This window comes from Carlito syrichta, unplaced genomic scaffold, assembly GCF_000164805.1.
Source record: "Carlito syrichta isolate Samal-C Ts95f unplaced genomic scaffold, Tarsius_syrichta-2.0.1 Scaffold308996, whole genome shotgun sequence".
Lineage (NCBI taxonomy): Eukaryota > Metazoa > Chordata > Mammalia > Primates > Tarsiidae > Carlito > Carlito syrichta.
The window spans coordinates 717,763-743,419 of NW_007253092.1; the positions used below are offsets into that span (position 1 = coordinate 717,763).

The 25,657-nt window shown below is 39.9% G+C and overlaps 1 protein-coding gene across 2 annotated transcripts in view; it reads right to left on the reverse strand.

Moving 5' to 3' along the window:
- CHD7 (chromodomain helicase DNA binding protein 7) overlaps window positions 1-24,317 on the reverse strand; it is a 128,395-nt gene extending 104,078 nt beyond the window's left edge. The window contains exon 1 of one of the 2 annotated variants that reach the window (XM_008066526.1): window positions 22,469-24,317. In XM_008066526.1, coding sequence (XP_008064717.1) covers window positions 22,469-24,139 — 1,671 coding nt within the window. In that variant the 5' untranslated portion in view covers window positions 24,140-24,317. The remainder of the gene's footprint in view (window positions 1-22,468) is intronic. The other variant, XM_021716826.1, reaches the window with a different exon arrangement.
- Window positions 24,318-25,657: the final 1,340 nt, after the last annotated feature.

Here is a 25,657-nt window from a genome sequence, read left to right on the forward strand (position 1 = left end):
TTTGGCAGGAAGTCCCTGAATACCATTCTCCTCCACCACCCCCAAAAAACCTTTTCACTCCCACACCTCTGTCTTAGCATATCATACATTCAATGAAGACCTACAGGATGTAAATACCACACATTGAGGATATGATAGAGAAGATGATGGGCAGAGACTCAGACCTCACTCAACTTTGAATACAGTGGGGATAACAGAGTATACTAGCAAAAACAGAGTGCTAGTAGCAGTGATAAGAGTAATAATGTGGTATTAATAGCAGCAATAACGTACATCTTACCATACTATGTGTCAGACACAATACTAAGCACATTACACGTGTCATCTCAATCTTTTTAACAACACTATTATGATTCCCATTTTAGAGGTGAGAAAACCAAGGTATACAGAAGCTATGAAATTCACCCTAAGTCACACAGCTCATTAAATGATAGAGTCAAGACTCCAAGGCCAAGTTCTTCAGCACTGTGCTATCCTGTGCTGCCTTCCAAAAAGAGCAGATGAGCAATAATCACAGCACTGGGAGAGCACAGATTGGTGCAGAGGCACAGCTCAGACCCCACACTTGGTAGCGGCAGAAAAGACTTTATGTAGGAAGCGATTTCTAACTAGGAGTGGATGGTTTGGACCAAAAGCTCTGAGGTGAACAGGTTTCGGACAACTAAAATCAGCTCACTGTGCACAGAGAAGAGAAAGAAAAGGCAGTAGTTAGAGGAAGACAGGGCTTTGTTTATTTCTGCTTTAAGAAGAAACTTCCTAAGAGAACCTATACAGAAGGGATGTTGGAGGCCCATGAACAGATGACACAGACTAAGACCCAGGAGTCTGGTGAAGGGCGGGTTGAAATGGGGAGCCGGGGTCCCCTCCCGTGGTACCTAGAAAGGAAGAGAAAAAAATACTATTGTCTTCATACTAAATCCCAACCAGCCCAGCCACAACCCCAGCATCGCTTACCAAGGGAAAACCCAGGCAGGCCCAGTTCTCTTGAAGAAATTCTCAGGCAGATGTTTTCTATCAACACTGGCCAAGGGCTTCTGAAGGTTTTGCCTACTTTATCCAACACAGACATACATCTAAAGTTTAAGAAAATGTTTATTTACAAGGTTGTGAATAGAAATGTTACAAAACCACTGGCATAAGCATTGCTCCAGTAGTACATGGCAAGTATAGCAAGGAGGATTCAAAGCAACCAAAAAAGCACGTCTTCCTTACACACCAACATTTTTGCTCAAGAATCTGGGGCTGGGAAGGGCTAAATAATTTAACTACTAAGCAAACATTATATATTTGAGTGTTCTGTAAAATATACATGCAATGTAAAGATGAAATGTGAGATCTGAATTAAAAAAAAAAAACAACTCCTGCTCATCTTGCCAATTCAAACAACACCACAAACCATCCTCTCCCCCTGCCATACCCACACTGGTCTGGCCTTTGCTTTTAGGATAGCAGTTGATAGGGGCATTGGGACATGCAATGCCCAGAATCAGGTATGGTCTTCTGTCCACACTGCCCATGGGAATCTGATTTCTCATCCTGACCAACAGATTTCTCACGCAGTACTTTAAAGTACAGAAATGTCGCTTTTCAAGGGGACATCCTCTTACAAATACCTTCACAAGCTTTAACATCAGTTTTTAAAAAATATACGTATTTGTAAAGACAGCATCAGCTGGAATAAGGAGAGCAGAAACAAAGTCAGTGGGTCTTGGTTCTAATATTGGTCTTGGCTCCAAATAACTGCAACTGCTTTTTTGTTTTTATTCCTTGTGAATGAAATTTCTATGTACACATTATATCTAGAAGCAGATACATACATTCTTACACAATTAATTTCCCAAAAAAATATAAGAAATTGCTACAACTTATTTATAAATCGAAACACATATTAAAATCAATAGACTCTGGATAATTTATTCCGTGGTGGTCCCAGTACAAACGGTACACACTTATTTTGTAACTATCTTGTCACTAGCTCCTATACAGTATTCACTCAATCTTCACATACTTATTATGCCAAGCATTGCACTAAAAACTTCACATACGTTCTCTCCTAAGATCACAATAAACCTGGGAAGTTCAGAAGGGATGTTCTCATTCATGTTTGTATCTCAAGAGCCAATACAGCCTGGTACATGGTAGATGCCAATTGCTATTATAAATATCTCTTGGTGAACTACTGCTTCCAATTCAGAGTTCTTCTAAAATTCAACAACGACACAAAAATGAGTTGATTTGATATACTATAGGGAAGCACACAGGAATACAAAATAGCTTAGCCTTTAAGATAAAAACTGGTAAGATTTAGTCCTCATCTTATTCAATCTCCCAGCAGCATCTGACACAATCTATTACTCCTTGAAAAACCTTTATTTATTTGGGTTCCAGCACATATACCTTCCTGTGTTCTTTGACCTTTCCAACTACTCTTCTCATTGTCCTGTCCTGGATCTTCTAGTTTAGAGGAATAAATGACCAACTGCACAAGGCACTTATGCTCATATTTCTCTTCTACCTATATGCTCTAAATGACTTCATCCAGGCCTAGGCAGAAAATGTCACCTAAACAATGACAATTCATGAATTCATACCTCCACGGTCAACCTTTCCCCTAAATTCTAAATTCCTATAACCAACTGCCTACCTGAAATCTCCACTGGAGTCTAGTAAGCATCTCTAAGTTAACATGTCTACACCAAACTTGACTTTTTTGCATCAATCTGCTTCTCCCATAGTTTTCCCAATCTTCTACCTGCTCAAAACAAAATCTTGATGTCTCTCACTCTCTCAAACACTACTTCCAACTCCTCAATAAATTCTGTCTGTGCTACCTTGAAATATCTGACCACTTCCTACCACCACCACCTTGGCCTAAGCCACTATTATATCTTGCCTGCCCAACGCAAAGCCTATTTGTCTCCCTGTGCAGCTACGTTTGTCATCTATCTGTTCCTCAAAGAAGGACAGAGTGAGCCTGATAAAATTCACAAGCATTTTCAATAGCTTTCCATCTCACAGTAAAATTCAAACTCCTTACTGTAGCTCATGACACCCTATTTGATGTGATTCCCAGTTTCCCACTAACCAAAGCTCCTGCCATTCTCCCCCTCACTCACTACACTCCAAACACACTGACCTCCTTGCTGCTCCCCAAATATACCAAGCACACTCCAACCTCAGGGTCCCTGCACAGGCTATAGTCTCTCCCTCCAGATGTTTGTATAGCTTGCCTCCTTTACTTTATTCGGGTTACTGCTCAGTGTTACTTCCCACGGAGGCATTCCTTAACCAATTTATCTAAAATATAACTCTCCATACTTCTCTATTCTCTAATCCAGCCTTATTTTTCTTCATAATTTACACCACTACTTGATATTAGACACAGATACTTTATCTGATTGATTGGTTGCCACCTTCACTAGAATGTTAGCTTTATAATCATTGCTGTACCTAGAACAATTCCTGGCACAGAATGAGCACTTAATGTGAACTTTTGAGTGTTGTTGAATTAATAAAAATAAGTAGATGAGAGAAATATTTACCAAAGCAATCTATCCATGAAAAAGTAAATGAAAAGCTGTATAACCATCAATTTTGTTAAACCTGATGAAAAGAAGGTATTAACAGGAGAGGCATAGTCTGTTAGAAGCCAAAAGACATTCATTTAGCCACTTGGCCACCAAGGTCTAGGAGATAAATTTATTAAGGAACTCCTTCTAACAAAAGCCCTCTGCCATGTGGCAGAGACACAGGGAAGCCTGACGAAATAAACTTCAGAAATACACTCATTCACTCATTCCCTCCTATATTCTCACCAAATAAGCTCTGATTAAAAATGTGGGTTCCCACGTGCCCTGAGAGCAGAAGAAACGCAATATGGAAACTGAAAATACTGTTAAATACTATAAAGTACTGACTGGCCTCCACAGTCTCAGATACCAGCTACTAATACCATCTTATTGAGTCAATCCCAAATAATTTCATCAACTCTGTGTGTAACTATATTCCAAATTTTTAATCAACGTTAAGTGTAGGCATAGCCTAGATTTCCAAAGCTGAAAACCTCTGTGAAGTCTTGTCTAACCCCAGATGGAATGGTCTATCTCTGCCCTGGAACTCTGCCTCACACTCACTCTTACCAACATTTACCACACGGCAATCTAAACACGAGCTTACCGCTCAGTGGGAGCCACGACTGAGCTCCTTGGAGGCAAGGAAAAGGTATCATTTAGCATCAAGTCATCAGCATTCACTACACACTAAGGAGTCACTAACATCTGATGAGTGAATGAATAAATGAATGAACTCATGACCCCACTAAGACCCAGCCATCCTCCTTTCTCAACAACCCTATTTGTCACACTCTAGTTTAAACTAGTTATTTAAACATGTGACTTTCACAAAAAGAATCTTCTAATTCCTACTAGAGACATGAGTGAGAAGAAAGACTTGCATGGAGTGTTCCACTTCCCATGCCTAGGACAGCAGTTTAGGCATAACTAAGGAGCTCACCTCTGCAGAGCAAAAGAAAAGCTTCCCAATTCCACAGTTCCAAGACTCCCAAACAGATTTTTTTCCTAGATAAAAATAGATCTTTAATTTTGTAAGGAAAAGTTATTGTTTGAAATTTCCCTTTAAACCAATGGTCCTCAAAGTGTGTTCTGTGGACCTTCTGAGAGTCCCCAAGATGCTTTGAGAACATTCATAAAAATCAAAATTTTTCATAATATACTAAGACATTATCTGCCTTTCTCACTGTGCAGGCATTTACACTGATGGCACAAATGCAATCAAGGCAGTGACAGCAAACTAGTCACTGTTATTCTCCCCATGGCCACAAACCCACATTAAGGGGAAAAAAGCCAGCTCATTTAAGAATGTCCTTGACAAAACAGTAAGAAATGATTTGTATTATTCTTGACCCTTTTAGGTCTTCTGCATAGGAAATGGGAAGAACACATGAAGCATACCTGCTGTACACCAAATGGCCAAGGAAAGCACTTGGGCAACTATTTGGAGTAATAAGTCGAACAGACTGCCTTTTTTCATGGAATACAATATTTACTTGAAAAAAACTGAAAGACAAAGCATAGTTATTCAGACTCAGGTGTGGCAGTAATTTTTTTTTTTTTGGACATAAAGTAAGTTTGACACTTCAAGGAAAGTAACTGACAGTGTTTGTTAATGATACTAACAATATGAGCTTTCCAACAAAAAAAAAAATCAGAATTTTAAAAACAACTATGAGCTTGACAACTTCTCAGTCTTTAAAGACTTTTCTGATAAGTTGGTAGTGATATTAACAAATGTGATTTTTAGAAAATATTGTATATAAAATTCAGAAAGTCAGCATAATTTAACAAATAAACATTTTTGAAATAATGTAAGATGTTACAAAATCATGCATAGTTCTAAGAACTATTCAAAGCACAAGCTAAAGACAAATGGATTATACTGTAACGCTGTATAAAAATTTAATGAATACAACTTCCGTTCCCATATTCCAACTAATATTTAAGAAACTACCACATGTCAAGTTTTGGTGCAATGCCAAAGAATATCTATAATTATCTGAAAAGGTATTAAAGTACTCATCCTTTTTTACAACTAAATTATCTGTGTGAAGACTGATCATCTTCATATACTTCAACCAAAACAACATATTGGGACAGACTGAACGAAGCAGCAGATACACAATCCAGCTGTGTTCTAGTAAAACAAACTTTAAACAGTAGCAAAAATATAAAACAACACCCCTCTTCTCTCTAAAATTTTTTGTTGAAAAGTTATCTATTTCCAAAAGATGTTACCTATGCTAACATAATTAGTTTATTACTATTATTTTTAAATGAATAAATATTGTAAAATTTTTCTGGTTTTAATTTTTGATGTGGTAAATAACAATAGGTAGTTATCATAAACAAAACCCTTTTGGGGTTCTTAATATTTAAGAGCATCAGGATTCTGAAACCAAAATGCTTGAGAGTCCTTACAACTATGTTTTGTTTAAAGTTAACAGATGAGCAATTTGCCTGTATTTGTCTCTTGAATTACATGGATAAACACCTTACCTGTCTCAGTAACAAAAAGTATTCTTATACTCATGCCTTGCTTTATTAGAATAGTCCTGGGTATCTCAATGTCAAAAGAGAATAGCTGAAAGTACATTCTACTAGAACGAACAATGTCATCTTTGGTATCTATTCCCTAAAGGTGAGTGACTTTGTACTAATATGTCTACACGGTAAGTCAACTTGTTCAGTCTAATTTCTACTAATTCTTTCTAGTAGTAGCCTACTAGGCTATCCTACTCAGCAGTCTATGGAATAATTACTGAAGATTATCCACTAAGATGGAGAATGGGTGGTAAAATCTGCTCTAAATTTTTTCAGGCCAAAACTGTCTTTGCTGTGCTCTGAAGTAGTCCTTCCCAGTCTCTGATGCACGTTAAGAATCATCTAATGAACTTCCTCAAGATATAGACCATGAGGCCCAAGCTAGTTTAGGCATCTTCGGTTAGAAAATATTTGGATGATTCTCATGTGCAGAAGACATTAAGAACCAATACTAGGCTGGGTGGAGTGGCTCACGCCTGTAATCCCAGCACATTGGGAGACAGAGGCAAGAGGATTGCCTGAGCCGAGGGATTTGAGACCAGCCTGGACAACTTGGTGAGACCTTGTCTCTACAATAAAGCAAAAAATTAGCCAGGTATGGTGGCACACACCTGTGGTTCCAGCTAGTTGGAAGGCTGAGGAGGAAGGATTGCCATTGCACTCCAGCCTGGGTGACAGAGTAAGACTTTGACTCAAAAAAAAGAAAAATAAGAACTAATACTAAATAGAGTGGAGGACCTTCCACTCTATTGGTCTCCAAACTAGGGTAAGTAAAAAGCCATGGAGAAACCTGAAGAGTTTCCAGGGGGGCAGGGATCCCTTAAGGGGTCATTTCCAGTTTCGTATCAACTAAATGAACTCTACTAAAATTCATCTGCCTTCTGCTATGTCTCCTTTTCCATTTTCCTTTCCACAATCACTTCTCTTTACCAACATGCCTTTCACCCATCCGGAATCGTATTACAGTGCATTGCCCTGTGGTATAAAACCTCTGGCTCATCAGCCTCAAAGAAGAGTCATTTGACAGCAAAGCAGAGAGTTACGGTAAGAAATATTGAACCACTTGTATGCCTAATTCTGAATCTTTAAAATTAAAAAATTTAAAAAATATATTGAGGAAGACAGGATCTCATTTCATCCAGGTGATTAATGTCTGTTTAGTGAGATGACTGTCATTCAAGCACATTTTAATGCAGTTATTCAAACTGAAAAATAAAGTCAGAAATTTTTTTTTACATTAAAAAAAATTCTTTAGGGGACTAAAGAAGTTTGCAGACTACTTCTCTATCAATTATGACTCTAGAACTGCACTGTCTAAAATAGTAGTCACTAGCCAAATGTAGCTGTTTAGGTTGGTTAAAATTTAATAAAATGTAAAATTCAGTTCCTCAGCAATACTAGCTCTATTCCAAGTACTTCCTAACCACTAGTAGCTACAGACTACCATACTGGACACCAAAGAGAACATTTCCATCATTCCAGAAAATTCCATTGGACAGAGTTCCTCTGAAATCTTGACTTAATAAAGGGCTAAATTCTTCCCTAAGGGGAATCCTGGATTTACCTACAGTCATTTTTATGGCTCCAATGCCAGCAAAGCTGGAAAATTTCCACCAAGGTGAAAACAAATGTTACATACTCAATACAGAATATTCACATTACAACCCTCTTTTCTGGTTTTCAAAGAATTAGGGCTCTTCTCTCCAGCAACAAGATATAAAATTAGTAGGCTGGAGGTGGTGGCTCAAGCCTGTAATTCCAGCACTTTGGGAGGCCGAGGCGAGAGAAGTGCCTGAGCCCGTGGGTTCAAGACCAGCCTGGGCAACATGGTGAGACCTCGTCCTTATAATTAAAAAGAAAAAATTAGCCAGGTGTGGTAGCGTGCACCTGTAGTTCCGGCTACTTGGAAGGCTAAGGCGGAAGGATAGCCCAATCCCAGCAGGTTGCTGCTGGGGTGGCCATGAGCATGCCCTGAACTCCAGTCTGGGTGATGGAGTGAGACTCCAACTTAAAAAAAAAAACAATAGTACTTTAAATTCTTTTGTAAAATTGAATTAAGATTCATTTTAACATAAAATTAAGCATATTAAAGTGAATGTTTCATTGGCATTTAATATATGGATAATAATTTAGATCTTGATGACCTAAAAGAATCTGTCATATTGTTTTCTATATGAATGGGAGATTTGGGAATTTGAGGAGGCTGAAGTACGACATGATTGTGCCTGTGAATAGTTGCTGTACTCCAGCCTGGGCAATTAATGAGACACACATACATACACATTTTAAATGCCTAAAGGAGGGTGCGTTGCATATCTTAGTTAATATCACCTAGATTTTCGTTTATTAATTAATTAATAATTAATAATAAAGGTCCCATTCATGACCTAATTAATTAATAAACAAAAATCTAGGCGATATTAACTAACATATGCAACGCACCCTCCTTTAAGCATTTAAAATGTGTATGTATGTGTGTCTCACTAATTGCCCAGGCTGGAGTACAGCAGCTATTCACAGGCACAATCATGTCGTACTACAGCCTCCTCAAACTCCCGGGCTCAAGCAATCCTCCTGCCTCAGGCTCTGGATAGCTGGGCTACTACCACACCCGGCTTTAAATGTTTTATATTAAGCATTTATGACTAGGACTTCTTGGGGATTAATAACTTTCCAAAATTTTATTTATACCTGAAAACAAGATGTTCTATTCACATTACTTGAAACAGTATGCTATGTTTAACAACTGACTGTTACACAGCAAAGATTTATTCCAAAAATAAGGAAGTGAGCTGTGTCAGCATTATCATGTATGGATAACTAGATGACTATATCCTATTACTACCTAGGCCAAAGACATGAAATACTCATGGTTTCAGGGTCACTTGGTAAGAGGTGAGAGAGAACAAAAGTAGAAACACAAATCTGATATTGGCTATATATGCAACAAAAGACTCTCTTTTCTAGTTCGAGTTATGCTCTAACTCTTATTTTCTGGTATTTTAAAGAGTGTATCTTGTTTGGTCATACCTAACTGGTCCTACATGGAAGTCACTAGCCGGAAGTGGCTATTTAAATTAAAATTCATTAAAATTTAATTAAAAATTTCCTCAGTCTCATTAGCCCTATTTCAAGGGTTCAATAGCCATATGTGGCTAGTGGCTACCATACTGGTCAGAGCAAATATAGAACACTTTCATCATGACAGAAAATTCACAGATGGCACTAGGTTATACATCTTCTACAAACATTCACTGCTAGCATATATCAAAGTACAAGGCAAACTTTTTAAAAAAATAACTTGGAAAAAACTAGAAACTTTCTGACAAATTTCAGTACATAGTTATGGATATGTAAAAGGTTTTCTTTTCCTAAACCTTAAATTCAATGAAAGCAAATGACAGCCTGGATCGCAACCACTCTATATAGCTCCAGGATATGCAAGAAGCATCAGCAACCCCCTGGGTCCCTTCTGCACTAGGAGCTTTTCTGTCCTCTCAATAAATCCTGCTTTCTCAAAAAATAAAAATAAAAAAATACAGAAGTATCTCATTTTATATATATATAGTATATAGATTACAGTTCAATAAAATAATATATACAAAAACTGTACATGATATTTGGTAAACATTGTATCTGATGGACAGTCAATAAGAAATAGGTATTCCATTTGTTTTATTACAATTTCATTTTTCTTTACCAATATCTTCATTTAAAAAATCCAAAATTTATAAAAATACTGTTTAAAATACTTAAAAACTATGGTATATAAAGTTTGAAGATGATAAGACAAAAGGTCTTTTCCCTTATATTTAAACTGGAGCAAAGTGCTCTTCTTTTTTTTTTGAGTTGGAGTCTCATTCTGTCGCCCAGACTAGAGTGCAGTGGCTGTTCCCGGCCACCACAGCCTCGACCTGCTGGTCTCCGGCGATCCTTCCGCCTCAGCCTTCCAAGTAACTGGAATTTCAGGCATGTGCTACCATGCCCTGCTGATTTTTTGATTTATTGTAGAGATGAGGTCTCACTGCCCAGGCGGGTCTCGAACCCGCGGGCTCAGGCAATCCACTCACCTCAGCCTCCCAAAGGCGCGGGATTACAGGCTGAGCCACCAAGCCCGGCTCAAGTGCTCTTCTTAAATAAAAAATCTGGGATCCAGGTCCAATTCTGACACAAGTCTCAAAGCTCTAAACAGTAAACTTTTAAAAGTGCCAATGGTATTATAAATAGTGTTATCCATAAAATGGTTTTTATGGATTAAAAACTGTCTCCAAGTATGCAAACCTTACTTACTTGAAAAATGTGAATCACCTTCTTGGCTACTTAAAAAAAAAAAAAAAAAAATTAGCTACTAAATTAAACTGCAACTATCATTTTTATTTTCTTTTGTGCCTGTCAAATTTTAAAACATATGAAGTTACTTTTTTAAGAAAAAAATAAATTAGGATTAAAAAAACAGTAAAAAATCTTAAATGGTATGGTCGTCACGAATCAACTGAGTTCACAACTGAGCCTTCAATGCCACTGGACAGAATCTCATTCACTAAACAAAGGTGTAATATCATCCCAGGGTTCTGGTGAACATACCACAAAAACACAGGAAGATGGTGGTAACAACAAAGGGGTGAAGTAGATCACTGAATTTAAGGTATTTGTAAGTTTAAATTTATATTTAACAGATTTAGTACTCTTGACCTATGTGTAAATCTATATATCTACAAGATAGATATATAGATCTCATAGATATATAGATCTACATACACATAGTTCAGTGGGAACCCACCAAGTGGGTTCACCTCTTAGATGCTAGAAGGAATACGAGCGACCTTCCCTAGCAATATAAAACAGAATGTCAATCGAACCTGCTATTTAAAGTTTCTAAAAACTAAGAACCCTTGGTTGAAATTAGAATGAAATTAAACACGATAGAAAGCAGCTGGTATTTTATATACAGTAACCACATTTCTTAGAGTTTCAACTGAAAACAGGAATACAGTAGTGTAACAGTAATTTTTGCTCCCCCTCCCAAATAAAAACATTCTGAATTTTTGTATGCCTTACGAAGAATCTGAAAAATTGATTTAAAGACACTGACAGATAGTGTGTCCTGTTTTACAAGATAAGGGAAAATCTTTTTACTTTAAGGTAAAAGAGTAGAAAGTTAAAAAAAATTAAGCATTCCAAAAGCTCATTTTGACAACCACTGTAAAAACCACAATAAAAATATTTTATTTACTGGACACTTACTATATGCCACATACCGTGTTAAAAATTTTATAGCCATTATCTCATTTAATTCTCATAATAATTCTGTACAATTAGTACAATTACTGTATAAGGAAACTGCGGTTTAGGGACATTAAATACATGTTTAAGATGACTTAGGAAAAAAACTGGAAGGGTCACTTTCAAATGGTGTTCTCCATGCCTCTGAAGCCCATGGTTTTCACAACTCTGCCCAGCAACCTGCGTCAGCTGAGACAGGCAGAGTCCTGGTGTCACCACTATGTGTGTGACCACTAGACAGAATAGCAGAAGTGTGAGGTGGTAAAAAAATTGCAGGAGAAACATTAAACAAAAGAAAACTAGCATTCACTTCTTTCCATTTACTCATTCTTAGAACTAAATTTATATTTAATATGAAATATTACTCTAGCATCTAACATAGCTCAATGTCAATGTGGGAAGCTTATTAAAATCGATCTTATGATTTGGTTCATTTTTGTTCCACGAATGGCTAGTCTCTGACTTCTTTTTTTGGCCATCAATGACACCCTAGCTTAAAGACCATATTTAGATGTGAATACTGTATTGTTTCCTAACTTTCTTGCAAAAACTATAGCTAAAGCTGTAGGCTTTAAGTTCAGATTTAAGAACAGATCTATTTGAAATTAGACTCTGAAATATTTCCTTCTTTTTAAGCCAGGTTTTCAAGTAAGAGCACACCATTGGGAATCAGTGGTTAAGTTAGGTATGACAATGAGCACAGCATCTCCCATGGCAGCTTATCTCAGATGCCAACTCCCTTAATATGTCTTATTGTTTGGATAAACATATTTAAAGTGAAAAGGAAAAACATTCAGAGAAATAGCTGATAAAAATGAACAGAATGGCCAGGCTTGGTGGCTCAGCCTGTAATCCTGTGCTTTGGGAGGCTGAGGTGAGTGGATTGCCTGAGCCCGCAAGTTCGAGACCCGCCTGGACAACATGGCAAGACCTCATCTCTACAATAAATTTTTAAAAATTAGTTGGGTGTGGTAGCGTGCGCCTGTAGTTCCAGCTACTTGGAAGGTTGAGGCGGAAGGATCGCCGGAGCCCAGCAGGTCTAGGCTGCAGTGGCCGGGAGCAGCCCTGCACTCCAGTCTGGATGACAGAGTGAGACTCCAACTCAAAAAAAAAAAAAAAAAAAGAACAGAATGTCGATCTAAACTGCTATTTAAAGTTTCTAAAAACTAAGAACCTTGGTTGAAATTAGGATGAAATTAAACACGGTAGAAAGCAGCTGGTATTTTATATACAGTAACCACATTTCCTAGAGTTTCAACCAAAAAGGAATACAGTAGTGTGATAGTAATTTTTGCTTCCTCTCCCAAATAAAAACATTCTGAATGTTTGTATGCCTTATGAAGAATCTGATAAATTGATTTAAATTGATTTAAAAATTGAATGTTTTCCTTTTCACTTTAAATATGTTTATCCAAACAATAAGAACGCCATTTTCTCTAAGAATTCTGACTTATCTCCCTTAATCCAAGGTACATTTCCATACACTTCAACCGCCCTTCTTTGCAAGATTAGAATAGCTAAAAAATGGAGTTAGCTTTGTAATGGTCCAATTTAAAGGAAACTCAGCATACTCTATTTATTGTCCCGGTTCCACTTCTCCCCATGGTTTCTTCTAGGTTGCCTATAAAGTTAGAGTTGTAACCACAGAGAATGAAGAGCAGTAACATTAAGATTGTCCAGATTAAGGTAAATTCTCCAAGTTAGTTCCCCACTATCCATTTCTGGCAAGCTTCAAAGTGGTGACAGTTTGGTATCTCATCACAGTAACTGATGTTTAGACAGGGTTTTAAAATTAATAGTGAAAACAAATACATCACAATGCAGAAAAATCTCACAATTTCATGATTTTTTAAATTAAAGAGAATGTTCAGAAGACATGAGTCCATCACCTAAGAATTAAACTCTAATTTCAAATATTCCTATGTGCAATAAGAATTTTAAGTCTATATGCCCCACCTTCGTTAAAGAGTATATTCAGAGATATAACTTCCAAAAAGGGTTTTAGCAAAAGGATGATCTGAAGTTCTCTGCCTATTCACTAGCAAGAAAATGTATCCTACAAGTTCCTAGCCCCCTAAACTCAGTAGCTGCTGGCAAGACACCAGAAGATTTGGTGGCCCACCAAATGGGTGAGGGTGGGAGTCTTTGCTAATGCTGCAAACCTGATCCAGGCAGCCTGTGAAGAGTTGGGAAGGGCACAAGTTTTAAGTTAGAGCACATGCTGTTTGAGAAACCCTCCCACAAGTTTTCTCAGCATCACTACTTGCACCTCTTCGATATTCTCCAACTCTTTATGTCCACGGCCAAAACAAACAAAACAAAAAAACCCTTGGGATGAATAATTCTTGCTTACCCCTTAAAACAACTGTTTTTGCCTTCACATAGTTAAGGTTGAAGTCTAGAACTTCTTCTAAAGTCTGTGGTACAGAATGATTCAGAATGAAATTAAATAGAGGCAATAGAGGAAAACAGGTCAAATATACTTTCATCAGAAATATTATACTCCTTATTAAGGAAGATCAAAAAAGCATTTTTTCTTCAAATAACCGCCTGGGTGATGATTTTGATCTAATCATTAAAATAAGAGGTATGGAGGCTCCTTGCAGCCTGGCCATCACTCTCATTGTTCCAGAAATCGTCCAGGAAAAAAGCAAGCAGGATGATGAGTGCTCCTATATCACTGTTGACTTTTTAAAATGGTGTCAATTTCTTGGCATTTTACCAACTTCCTTTAAGTTCTCCACCACTGCCATCCCTTGTGTCACGCCCTAGCCCTAGAAGGTTCGCCTCCATTTTTTACACTAAGTGAAAAACAAAACAAAATCTGACTGTTAATGACACACTGTCACCTACTAAAGTTTTACAGGGCAAAAGCACAAGTACAAGTTTGCTATTGACTTTCTTCACTGATAAAAAGAGCTGTATTAAGCAGCAAAGGAAAAATGAGGGCCATCTCTCCGTGATTACTTAGGGATTACCCACAGATTTACAGCTGTAACCACAGAGAATGAAAAATAACATTAAGACGTCAAAAGATAAATCCTCCCGGTTAGTTCTAGCAATGCTGTTCCACTCGTTGCTCCCCTACTCCACTTCCCAATTCTCCTTTCCCAAGCAACTATTGTTCTGTAGAGCCAGAGACTGCCTTTCCCAAAAGACTGACAAAACGAAGAACAAAAAACAGCAGAGAAGAAAAAAAAAGTGAAAGAAAAAGGGGGTGGGCACACATAATAGCAAAAATGGAGGCTTTCTCCCTTACCCTTGGAGAACCAATTTCATAAAGAAACAGATAATTCTATTAGAGACAGAGAAACAACGAGAGGTACTGAGTTTAAGGGAGTGGGGGTGGGGTGCTGATACTAATTACTAAAAGTATCCAAACACCGCTTGAAACTAAAATATTGAAACTGGCTATGATCCACCTTTCAGAGAAACACACTACGCTTTCCTACAGGACAAATATAATTTAGAAGCCTTCTTTTAAATCTAAATAAATGAAATCTCACTTTAATCATCTATCTTTTCCTGACTGATACTGATATACCTAACACACCCCCAATACCATATCCTCAAACCTTACAGTAAAGGTAGGTAACACCTGTCTTGAAGGATGACTGTCATAATTAGACTAACAATTTTAAATGTATTCATATATCCACAAATTTATTTATACTCTTGACTTGTTTTTTAAAGGATCTGGAAGCAGGGAAAGAGTCTAGTCTGCTGCTCAATCTGCAGCCACCAACCACATGTGACCACTGGACACCTAAGATGACGCTCGTCCAAACTGTATAACATACACATCATGTTTCAAATACTTTGTAAAATATTAGTAACTTTTTATACTGATTATGTGTTGGAATAATATCTTGGAAATGTTGAGCTATTAAATATATTACTAAAATTAGCTTTACCAGTTTCTTTTTTAAAATGTGGGTACTAAAAAAATTAAAATAACATAAATGGCTTGCATCTGTAGCTCCCATTATATAACTGGACAAGCACTGGTCTAGAACATAGAAAGTACACAAAGAAATGATGACCAGAATATTTTAGCTAAATAACAAAATTCCCTTTCCATATCAGTGAGGTCTTTGACTCCTCCCTGCCTTCCACCAAACCACCTATCTCTGTCCCTAATATCAGTGCTTGCCACATAACAGGCCCTAAATAAATATTCCTTTAATGTAATCGAATGAGGGAACTAAGATACCAAGATGAAAATGCAGCTTCTTAAACGTTAAGATAATCAACTGGCTTCTTGGGGATACCAAGCAAGGCCTAATACCAGGCTTCAAAAGTAAACAGAAAAACGAAATTATGACCTCCAATACATTTGACAGTCACAGAAAACAATGCTCTTTTACAAAATAAAAGCCATCTAAGAGGCAAGGCCATCATGGTCATTCATGCTTTCAGAGGATGGTGTGAAAGCATAGATGTGAGTAGTATTTTTCCTCTGCTTGAACTCTACACTTGGTATAATTTGGACCTCCAGGATAAACCAGCTTGTTCCACATGGAGGAAAAATGCAGGAAGGTCACTCACTAAGCTGAAGTGTAGACAAAAAGTCAGAAGAACGACTTCAGAATCTTCATGAAAAGCAGTCTATCAACCAAGAAGACAGAAAGCAGTAAAGGCTGGATGGCTAGCTTTAACCAAAGGTGTCATGAAGAGATAACCAGTGGGCCACCAGCAAGTAGGAAAAGCAGTGGTTTCTTCTGCTTTCCCTCTGGGAGCATGGAGGGCAACCTGCTCCAATGGGGTGGAATCCAGGTGCCTGTTTTCTGAAGAGGTATACTTGAAAAGTCCCCAGTTCAGTAAAAGCTGTTTTGTTTTGTTTTGTTTTGTTTCCATTTAGAGATATTTTGTTTTCTCATCTTCCTAAGACATCTTTAGGGGTTCGAAAGGTAGTATTGATAGAAAACATCTATTCTCCATTAAAAAGGCATTTTTCTCTATTTCTGATCACAGTTTGTAAACATGATTGCTTAAGATACACGCCCGCCTTTTCCCATAAATTTACTTATAGTTGCCAATTATTCTGCCTATATCTGGAATTCTGAATTTACTGAATGAACTGAGAGAATTTCAGTAGAGAACTGAAGCTACTTGAGGTTTACCAGGAAAAGGTTTTCCCAGAAAAGCTATTTAATTAAGAAATATTCATAAGGCTGAGGTGAGTGGATTGCCTGAACCCGCGGGTTCGAGACCCGCCTGGGCAACTTGGCGAGACCTCATCTCTACAATAAATCAAAAAATTAGCCGGGCGTGGTAGCGCGTGCCTGTAATTCCAGCTGAGGCGGAAGGATCCCCGGAGCCCAGCAGGTCGAGGCTGCGGTGGCCAGGAGCGGCCACTGCACTCCAGTCTGGGTGACAGAGTGAGACTCCAACTCAAAAAAAAAAAAAGAAAAGAAAAGAAATATTCATAAAATTTCAGGGAAAGATAGAGAATTGAAAAAATTACACCATGGATTCTTCCAGGTCTGTTTCATTTGTAATCTCATAGGGAGGAAATGAGGAGATGGAGAAATTATTATCCATCACCTCACCCTTAGTGGTCCTTTAAAATTTTTTTCTACTTCGGCTGGGCATGGTGGCTCACACCTATAATCCCAGCACTTTGGCAGGTCAAGGATGAGAGGACTGCCTGAGCCCAGGGGTTTGAGACCAGCCTGGGCAACTAGGTGAGACCTCATCTTGACAATAAATCAAGAAAAAGTACCCAGGCCTGGTGGTACATGCCTGTAGTTCCAGCTACTTGGAAGACTGAGGTGGAAGGATAGCCTGAGCCCAGCAGGTTGAGGTTGCAGTGTGTGTGAGTGTGCCACTACACTGCAGCCTGGATGACAGAGTAAGACTCCGACTCAAAAAAAGGAAAAAAAATCTTCCCATGTCCTCCGGGGTCACAGACCTGGGACCATGCAGCTCTCTCCCTCAGCCCAGCCCTATGTTCCAGTAATACTAGGGACACTGAAGGCCCATGGGTCTCTTCTCATCTTTGCACTCACTGTTTCCTAAGCCTTAATCTTTTACCTCCCAATTTTTTACCCCTCTTTCTCTCAACTCAGACTGATCCTTCACATCTCAGCAAAGACATCACTTCCCCCAGAAAGCCCTCCCAGACCCCAGACTTGTCTACCCTAAGCATGGGCCAGCCAGTGCCAATTTGTTCAGTACACTTTTCATGGCACATCCTTGCCTGCACCGCCTTGCCTGCACAGCAAGATTGTTCTCTACCCTCAAGGAAGAGAACATAGGTAGCCTTAATATATTTGATATATGTGTATGCTCTTTGAAATCAAGGAAATAAAGCCAAACAACTATGATAATGTTTGACACTAAAATGAACAAGAAAGAGTTTCAAAACTTTGCAACAGGCAATTTTGAGCACTTTCTAGAGGACGATGTATGGTTTGGGGGCCCCCAATATGTTCAGTACTTAAAGACGTTATTACTAATCCCACCATGCCCCTCACCAGGAAGGTATAAGAACTCTCACTTCAGAGGTGATGAAACTGAAGCCCTGGGGTTGGAGAGTTAGTAACCAGTTAATGGTGATTCTGCTGAAAAGCTCAGATTCCAAAGCCCAACTTTTTACTTCACACCAATGATGCTAAATGTGTGGGCTAGGTTCCTGGAGGGTATGTAACATCAGAACTATTTCTACATGATTCTAGGATGCTATCTGCCTTTCCAGTCTCATTTTCCCCAAATAAACAGTATACTTTTCCAAAGGCTCATGACTTGCACACAGACTGCATTCAGAAGCAGGGAGGAGAATCAACACTTGAGAAAATAGAAAACAATGCCACTAACTTTTTGTTTTCGGAAACAGTTATGCTTCATTTAAAAGGTGTTTTTTACATTAACACATAATGGTCTATTATTTTTAAATAATTAACAAATCAATATGTTAAACTTTCCTCAGTTGAAATTTCTAAGATAGTAAGTATCAGTATATGTAACCCACATAACATAAGTGTTTTGGAGTCCTTAATAATTTTTACGCATATACAGGGGTCTGAGATAAAAGAAGGTTTGAGAACCACTGTTCTAATCAGTTATTGAAAAGGAGTATAAGCTAGGGTTTTTTCCTTGCTCCAAATCTGATCAAATAATCAAAGTCTAGAGCTTCCATTAAAGACTATACACTGTATACAATGGCCAGGTGCAGTGGTTCATGCCTATAATCCCAGCACTTTGGGAGGCCAAGGTAGGAGGATCGCTTGAGCCCAGGAGTTCAAGACTAGCCAGGGCAACATAAGCAAGCCTCTTGTCTCTAAAAAATAAATTTTTAAAAGTTATCCAGGCATGGTGGTACAAGCCTGTAGTCCCAGCTACCTGGGAGGCTAAGGCAGGAGGATCGCTTAAGCCTGAGAGTTGCAGGTTACAGCGAGCTATGACGACGCCACTGTACTCCAGCCTGGACAACAGAATGAGGTCTTGCCTCTTTAAAAAAAAAAAAAAAAAAAAAGGAATATGTATATACCAAAATGTACAATTTTGATTTGATGAACTTGGGCCCTTTTGTTCTAATATTTTCCTTCATTGACTTTCAATGTAAGGTTAAACTTATCTTTAAAGATACTTAAATGTGTTTGATAACTTAGAAAATACCCATTCAGAACCCATGAAACACTTAAAGAGCATAGCTTCTATATTTAAAAAGTGAAAAACAAGAAGGTAGGAGTCAGTAAGCCTATCTGAATTCAATAACTCAATTAGCAGATTACATAGATATTTCAACCTAATCTGGTAGCTTCCCTACTACCCTGCATGGTTTTCTATCATATTTTCTATCTATCATCTATAAAATGCAAAATAATGTTAGCAGTTCTAAAGCAAAATATAACTAGAGAGATCTATTTGCTAGGGTGGAATGTCAATCATTCAGAGAGAGATTTTATAGATATGTGACAGCACTTTAAATTATCCATATCAGTATCCTCCTCACACTTGGAAATACAGGCTAAAAGGGAGGCAATATTTGCACAAATCAAATTTAGTATTTTATAACTATGACTAAATTTCATACTTAACCTGTTCCTTAAAAATAAAATTAATTTTACACTGTACACATAAAATAATACTATTATACAGCAAGGTTTGCATTTCTTTTTTTTTTCTTTTTTGAGTCAAAGTCTCACTCTGTTGCCCAGGCTGGAGTGCGGTGGCATGCTCATGGCCACTGCAGCTTCAACCTGCTGGGCTCCAGCAATCCTTCTGCCTCAGCCTTCCAAGTAGCTGGAACTACAGGTGTGCACTACCACACCCGGCTTATGTTTTTATTTATTGTAGAGACGAGGTCTCACCAAGTTGCCCAGGCTGGTCTTGAACCCCTGAGCTCAGGCACTCCTCTCACCTCAGCCGCCCCAAGTGCTGGGATTACATGCTTGAGCCACTGTGCCTGGCCATGCATTTCTAAACTAAAATCTAGATGAGACCAGAAACTAAAACCTAAAGGGGAATTAACATATATACCATGAAATGGACATTACACTAGGTACTTGACATATATCACCCCATCTGATCTCAACACATTTTGGGGTAGGTACTATTTTTCCCATATCACTGATGAAGAATCGGAAGTACAAAGAGGTTAAATCAACTTGCCCAAGATCACTAGGCTAATAAGTGGTAGAGCCAGGATTTAAATACCTTTCTGACTTAAAGTCTACGCTCTTCCCAAGACTTTACACCTCCACAGTATTCTTTTCAAAACCAAGTGCTTCAAAATCTGAAGAGAATGCAAAGTTAAGCAGAAATAAGAAAGCAAATACCATGAGTAAGATAGTAACTGTAATTGTACCTATAATGAAAATACCCCAAATGTCCTTGTCTAGATTCCCTTAAAGGTTCCCAGTTTGTCTTCAGTGATGCACTCAAAGAAGCGGGGAAGGCACTTCGGATCTCCCTAGCATGGGCGCAGAACTCACAGACCCTCTAGGGTTAAGAGACTCAAATGTCACAGGCTCAAATACATACTCTGAAACGCATGTGGAGGTATCTGAACTCTTAAAACTCAGAAAAGCTGGAGGAGATCAACAGTTCTCAACCAGGAATCAGACTGTAATCACAGGGGTCTCCTTCAAACTGAGCTTGCCTTCCAGTGATGAGAGAAGATGCTGGAATGAGAAGTGTGAGAAACCACTGCTCTAAAAAGATTCCTGGCTTAGTAAGAAACTTTCCAGGAAATAAGAAAAAGAATAATTCCTGGAAACTAAGTCGCATTCATTTCTCCCCAAGAAGCCATCAAAGTCCATGACCTTAGGGACAGCATTTTTGGTCCATTCTGAGGAGGGGCATTTTGCCCTGAGGTTGGCATAAAAGGAAAACCAATCAGCTAGGTCTGATCTTCCACATGTCCTCACTGGCCTCAGGTCCTCTGTTCTCTTGGCACCTGTGCAGATAGTCTTCCTCCCCCTACCCTGCCAGACAGACAGTGGGACTACAGGTTCCAGAATCCCCTGCCCAAGAACAGAAGTGCATTCTCTCCCAGGGAGGCAAGGGTCTGGCGGCTGGTCCCCAGTGCCTTCTACTGGCTTCAGGGCTCTCCTGAGAATCACCAAGTATGGTCGACTGCTGAGGGCAGCCTCCTTGAAACTACCACTTGTCCTGTGGTCCCAGGAGGCCTTCAAGACCTCCACCCGCCCAGCCCAGCTGAGGCTGAAGCTTCAGAGTTTCTGTACTAAATGCTCCTCTGTGGAGACGCCCCGAGGGGCTTTATTTCCTGATCAAATCCTTTTACTTTTACATTGCTTCAATTTCTTCTGCTCCTCCCACTTTATCCCTGGTCCAGATTGTCCTCACAGGCCTAGACAACAGGTTCACACTTCATCTTTTGCTTCCTCATTCATTCCATGGACTGTCTAATCAGTACCAGTATCAGTAAATGGTTCCCCATTTAAGTCAAAATTCCTTAAAACAGGTTAAAAGACTACAACAATCTGATCCTGACTGATATTTTCCAACTTGAAGTCCCTGTTTTCTATGGAAGCTCGACTTTCTGCAGTCGTTTAGTAAACCATCCTGTAACCTGAAATGTCAGCCTGGGTTTACTTTCCCTGGGTAAGTCCCAGTCAAATTCCAAGCACCCTCACCTGACAGTATCTCCTCTCTATAAACACTTGTCATGTAATCATGCATGGTCTTTTACTCTTTTATATTTTCACATACAGGTCTTGTTTCCCCAAATTGATCATAGGTTCATCAAAACAAGCACTATGCCTTATAGCTCTAAAAAACATCTACTGTGCCCTCCAAAAACAGAGTTATAATCCTAGTGGAAGATCTTGGATACATGGATATTAATTTATATTTTATAGACCTAAAGCAGAAACACCAAAATTTATAATGGAAAGATGTCTTTGCAACTAGAGCTTAAAACTTAAGTCTGTCCTTTCATAAATTCTAAAGGATAACAAAAATCTCAGCTTACAAAAAAGGAAGACTTCCTACTTCAGTGCTGGGTACCCAAATCTCTTACAGATCAAATATTTTCTGTGATTTACCATTTACTGTGATTTTCTATAGTTTGCAATTTAAACTCATACTAACATTCAACGGTTGGTAAAACAACTATTATAGAAGCATATACATTTTGCAGCTTCCAAAAAAACAAAAACAAAAATAATAATATAAAAGGAAAGACAAAGGAGACCACCACAAACAGAAAAAAAACTCTGTTGGAAACCAAGTGTCATTCAGAGAAGGAAACAAAAACATTTGTCTGATGAGAATTTGGAGTCCTCTGTCCACCTCCCTGCTGGCAGGGACCCAGCTCCTAGCCAGACATATAGTCATCTAAACGTCCTTAGCACCTAGCACAATTCCTGGGACAAGGGAATTCAAGAACTCATGAATGAATGAAGAAATGCCTAATCCAATAAGTGAGTGGATAAAGGAAATAATAGGGGGGAAAATGAGATTCCAGGGCTGCCTGTAAGATAGAATTAGGGCACTCATAATGAAAAAGCTTTCCATGAGGTTTAAAGGAAATTTCCATCAGACAAGGTAACCATGCCGAACTTCACACTACGACGCAGGCAGGCTCTGCATCCCCTTACCTGATGCACAGGCACTTTCTGCGGGGTGTTCTGGGGCGATGGGTGGAGCTGTGCCCAAGGCTGGTGATGAGGATGTGGGGGTGAAGACTGATGGTGCAAGCCCGGGTGGGGCTGCAGCGGAGGACAGGTTGGCAACTGCTGGAAAGACGGCTGCTGGCCAGGATGTTGTTGGCCAGGTAGCAGCCGTTCCTGGATCGCTTGTGGATCTCCAAGGCCAACACCAGGACAACCGTTTGGTCGCATGTGCCCGGTCAACTCCCTCGGTGCTGAGGACATGCCCATAAACGGACGAGACTGCTGCATGTTTCGGGGGCCCATATTCCTCTGTCCAATTCCCATGGCACCAGGGGGCTGGTGAGATGGCTGAGGGTGGGGCATATTTGGATAACTGCCAACTTCCATGGGTATCCCAGCACTTCCCGGCCTGACTTGTGGAGGAGGAGTGCCTGCTGGATTACTCATTGCTTTCATGGGCGACATGGGAGGTGGAGAGGCATAAGTTCCCTGAGGCTGTGAAGGATGCATAGTTTGTGTGTTCATTTGGTTAAGTGAGCCACTGGGGTGGATGGGCTGCTGGTGCATTAGTCCTTGACCACTGTTTGATGGGAATCCTACAGCATTGGGGTATCTTGGTACGGACTGATTCATTGGAGTATTATTTGTAAGGCCTAAATTTTGATTCATCCCTGTATTGTTAACTAATCCCTGATTTAGGTTACTGTAAGGATATCGAGAATACTGCCCTGAGTTGTTTATAGTAGGAGAGGGGACTGTCTGGCTCCGAGAACTAAAGTTAAGTGTCTGTGGCCTAACAGCCCCTTGTGGAGGAGGATTAGGGGAGAATCTGGGACTGTGGGCCACGGATTCTCCATGGAGAGCAGTAGGGGGGTGGTGATGGAACTGCTGCACCGGGTGACGCAAGGAAGGTGCCATGCTGGGACTCTGCGGGGGCACGTGGGACAAGTGGCCGGGTCCTGAGGTGGCAATGAAAGGATTCCCCTGATTGAGGCCCTCTTGACCTTGGGAAAACTGGCTCATCCTCTGTTGTGGCTGGCCATGCTGCTGCATGGAGAAATCCCCACGTGCCATATAGCTGCCCATCTGCTGCATGTGCTGAGGGTGGCCCTGCGCGGGGGGCCCCGACGGAGCCGGCTGGGGCTGGGGCGGCTGGGGCTGCGGCTGCGGCTGCTGGTAGGGGGCTCGGATCTGGTCTGGCACCGGAACGGCCCGGGGGCCCCACATGGAGCCGCTGTCCACAAAAGACGGCCCGTGCCTTTCGTTCTGCATGCCAGGGTAGACTCCCATCTGACCGCCGCCACTGCCACCATGGGCCACCTGAGGAACGGGAGGGGTGTGATACTGCGAGTGTGGAGACGAGAGTCCGTTCCCCGGGGCATTACTCATCATTCTGTTAGGCTGATCCATCAGATGTATCTTTTGCTGTTCGTACTGATTATAGTGATCGAAATGTGTCAACTTTGTTTGATTCTGATTAGTGGAAGGATGATGAAGGGATGGCTGCAAAGAGGCAAAGCCTTGGTCTATCGGCATTTGCTGACCCATAGGATTTACCGGATTTTCAGGGTAGCCACATTCTCCAAGGCCTTCAAGGCCTTCGCTGAAAATATTCCCATCCTCGCCAAAAAGACTCATCATTCCTGGATCCGCCATCTTCTTCCAACACACGGCTCCTCCAAACTACAGCTCAGGAGCTTGTCTGTGCTTCACTTCACTGAGGTGTTTGTCCTCAAAGCCTATAATCCTTAACTAATCTTCTTCATGTCATTCCATATTTCTTTAATTCTCTTGGACCCTGCAGTGTCAGGCAAAGTCTGGATATAGGTCCTGGAAGGGAGTGGGAGGTGGGAGGGAGGAAGGAAGAAAACAAAGAATTAGGAACAAATGATAAAAACCACGAGTATTTTACATATTTGAATTTGGTTTCCACCAACAATACTAATCTAGACCCCTCACTGAGCTGTATTTTATAAATCGAGTACACTTTAAGAGAAACTCATTAGCTTCTACCAGAAGCATTATTATGATCGGTTACTTAGAAAGCAAGCAAAACACTAACCTTAACCTTAAATTAATCCATTCACTACACTTCCTAGCGTTCCATTCTTGGATGGAACAGAACAAAAGAACACAACATGAAGCAGCAGCTGCCACAGCAGGCCAGCAGATGTATGAATACAGCCAAGCAGCCCATCTGCTGAACTAAAGCCCTGGAAATGCTCTGGTTACCAACAGCCTGCCCTTAACCTTATTCCCCTGAGCAGTGTAATCAGATGAGCAGCAGCAGCACCGAGGGCTGTGAAAAGCTCAACTTAGTTAAATTGACTAGAGGATTATACAAATACCAAAATCAGTCATTCTGTACAAATTAGATATTTACAGCCCACATACAACTACGCAACAGCAACAGAAGTATCTAAAAAGAAAGCCTCCATAATGATGTTGAAAAGCAATCTTGACAACGGTGTAATAGATTCGTAAGTCCATGATGCTTAATGGCAGACACATACAAGACTCAAAAAGAGACCGAGAGAGAAGCTTTCCTTCTCTAAGAGGACCAGTTTCACGCATGGCTCTGGGCCCACCACGCTCCCAATCTGAGCTGACGGCAGAAGCAGCCCAATCGCTAGGCTTATTATTCACCCACAGGCATGCTGGGCTCTGATGCTGGACCAGACCATGTGACCACTCAGAGAAACTCTAGCTGGACACTTTGTGGACGACTATTCTCACCAGTAGAAACAGTGAATTCTCCCCAAAACTGGTCGAGACTGAAAATTATTTTAGCAGAATAAGGTTCAAAATATCTATGCAGCCCTAACCATTGCCTTGAGCCCTTGTGGGACAAAGCAGGACACAAGCAGGTAGAGAGAAACAGGGCAGGCACAGCCGTCAGTCTCCAACGTGTTTACAGAACGTGTGCACACTATGTACTGCTCCACGTTTCATTCAACTCTTCCCAACAGATTTTGTGTCAGATGAAAATAACAAATTCGAAAGAATGCTTCCACAACCAAAATATGAAAGTGTTTCTGTTGAGTGCTAATTAAATCAACAACCTAATAAAGAACTAATTCACACAGGAAAAATGCCTGAAATCTTAAACATCTTTGGAATTTAACTCATTTTTTTCTCTTTTATAAGCACACGAAGCATTGTGTGATACTGGCC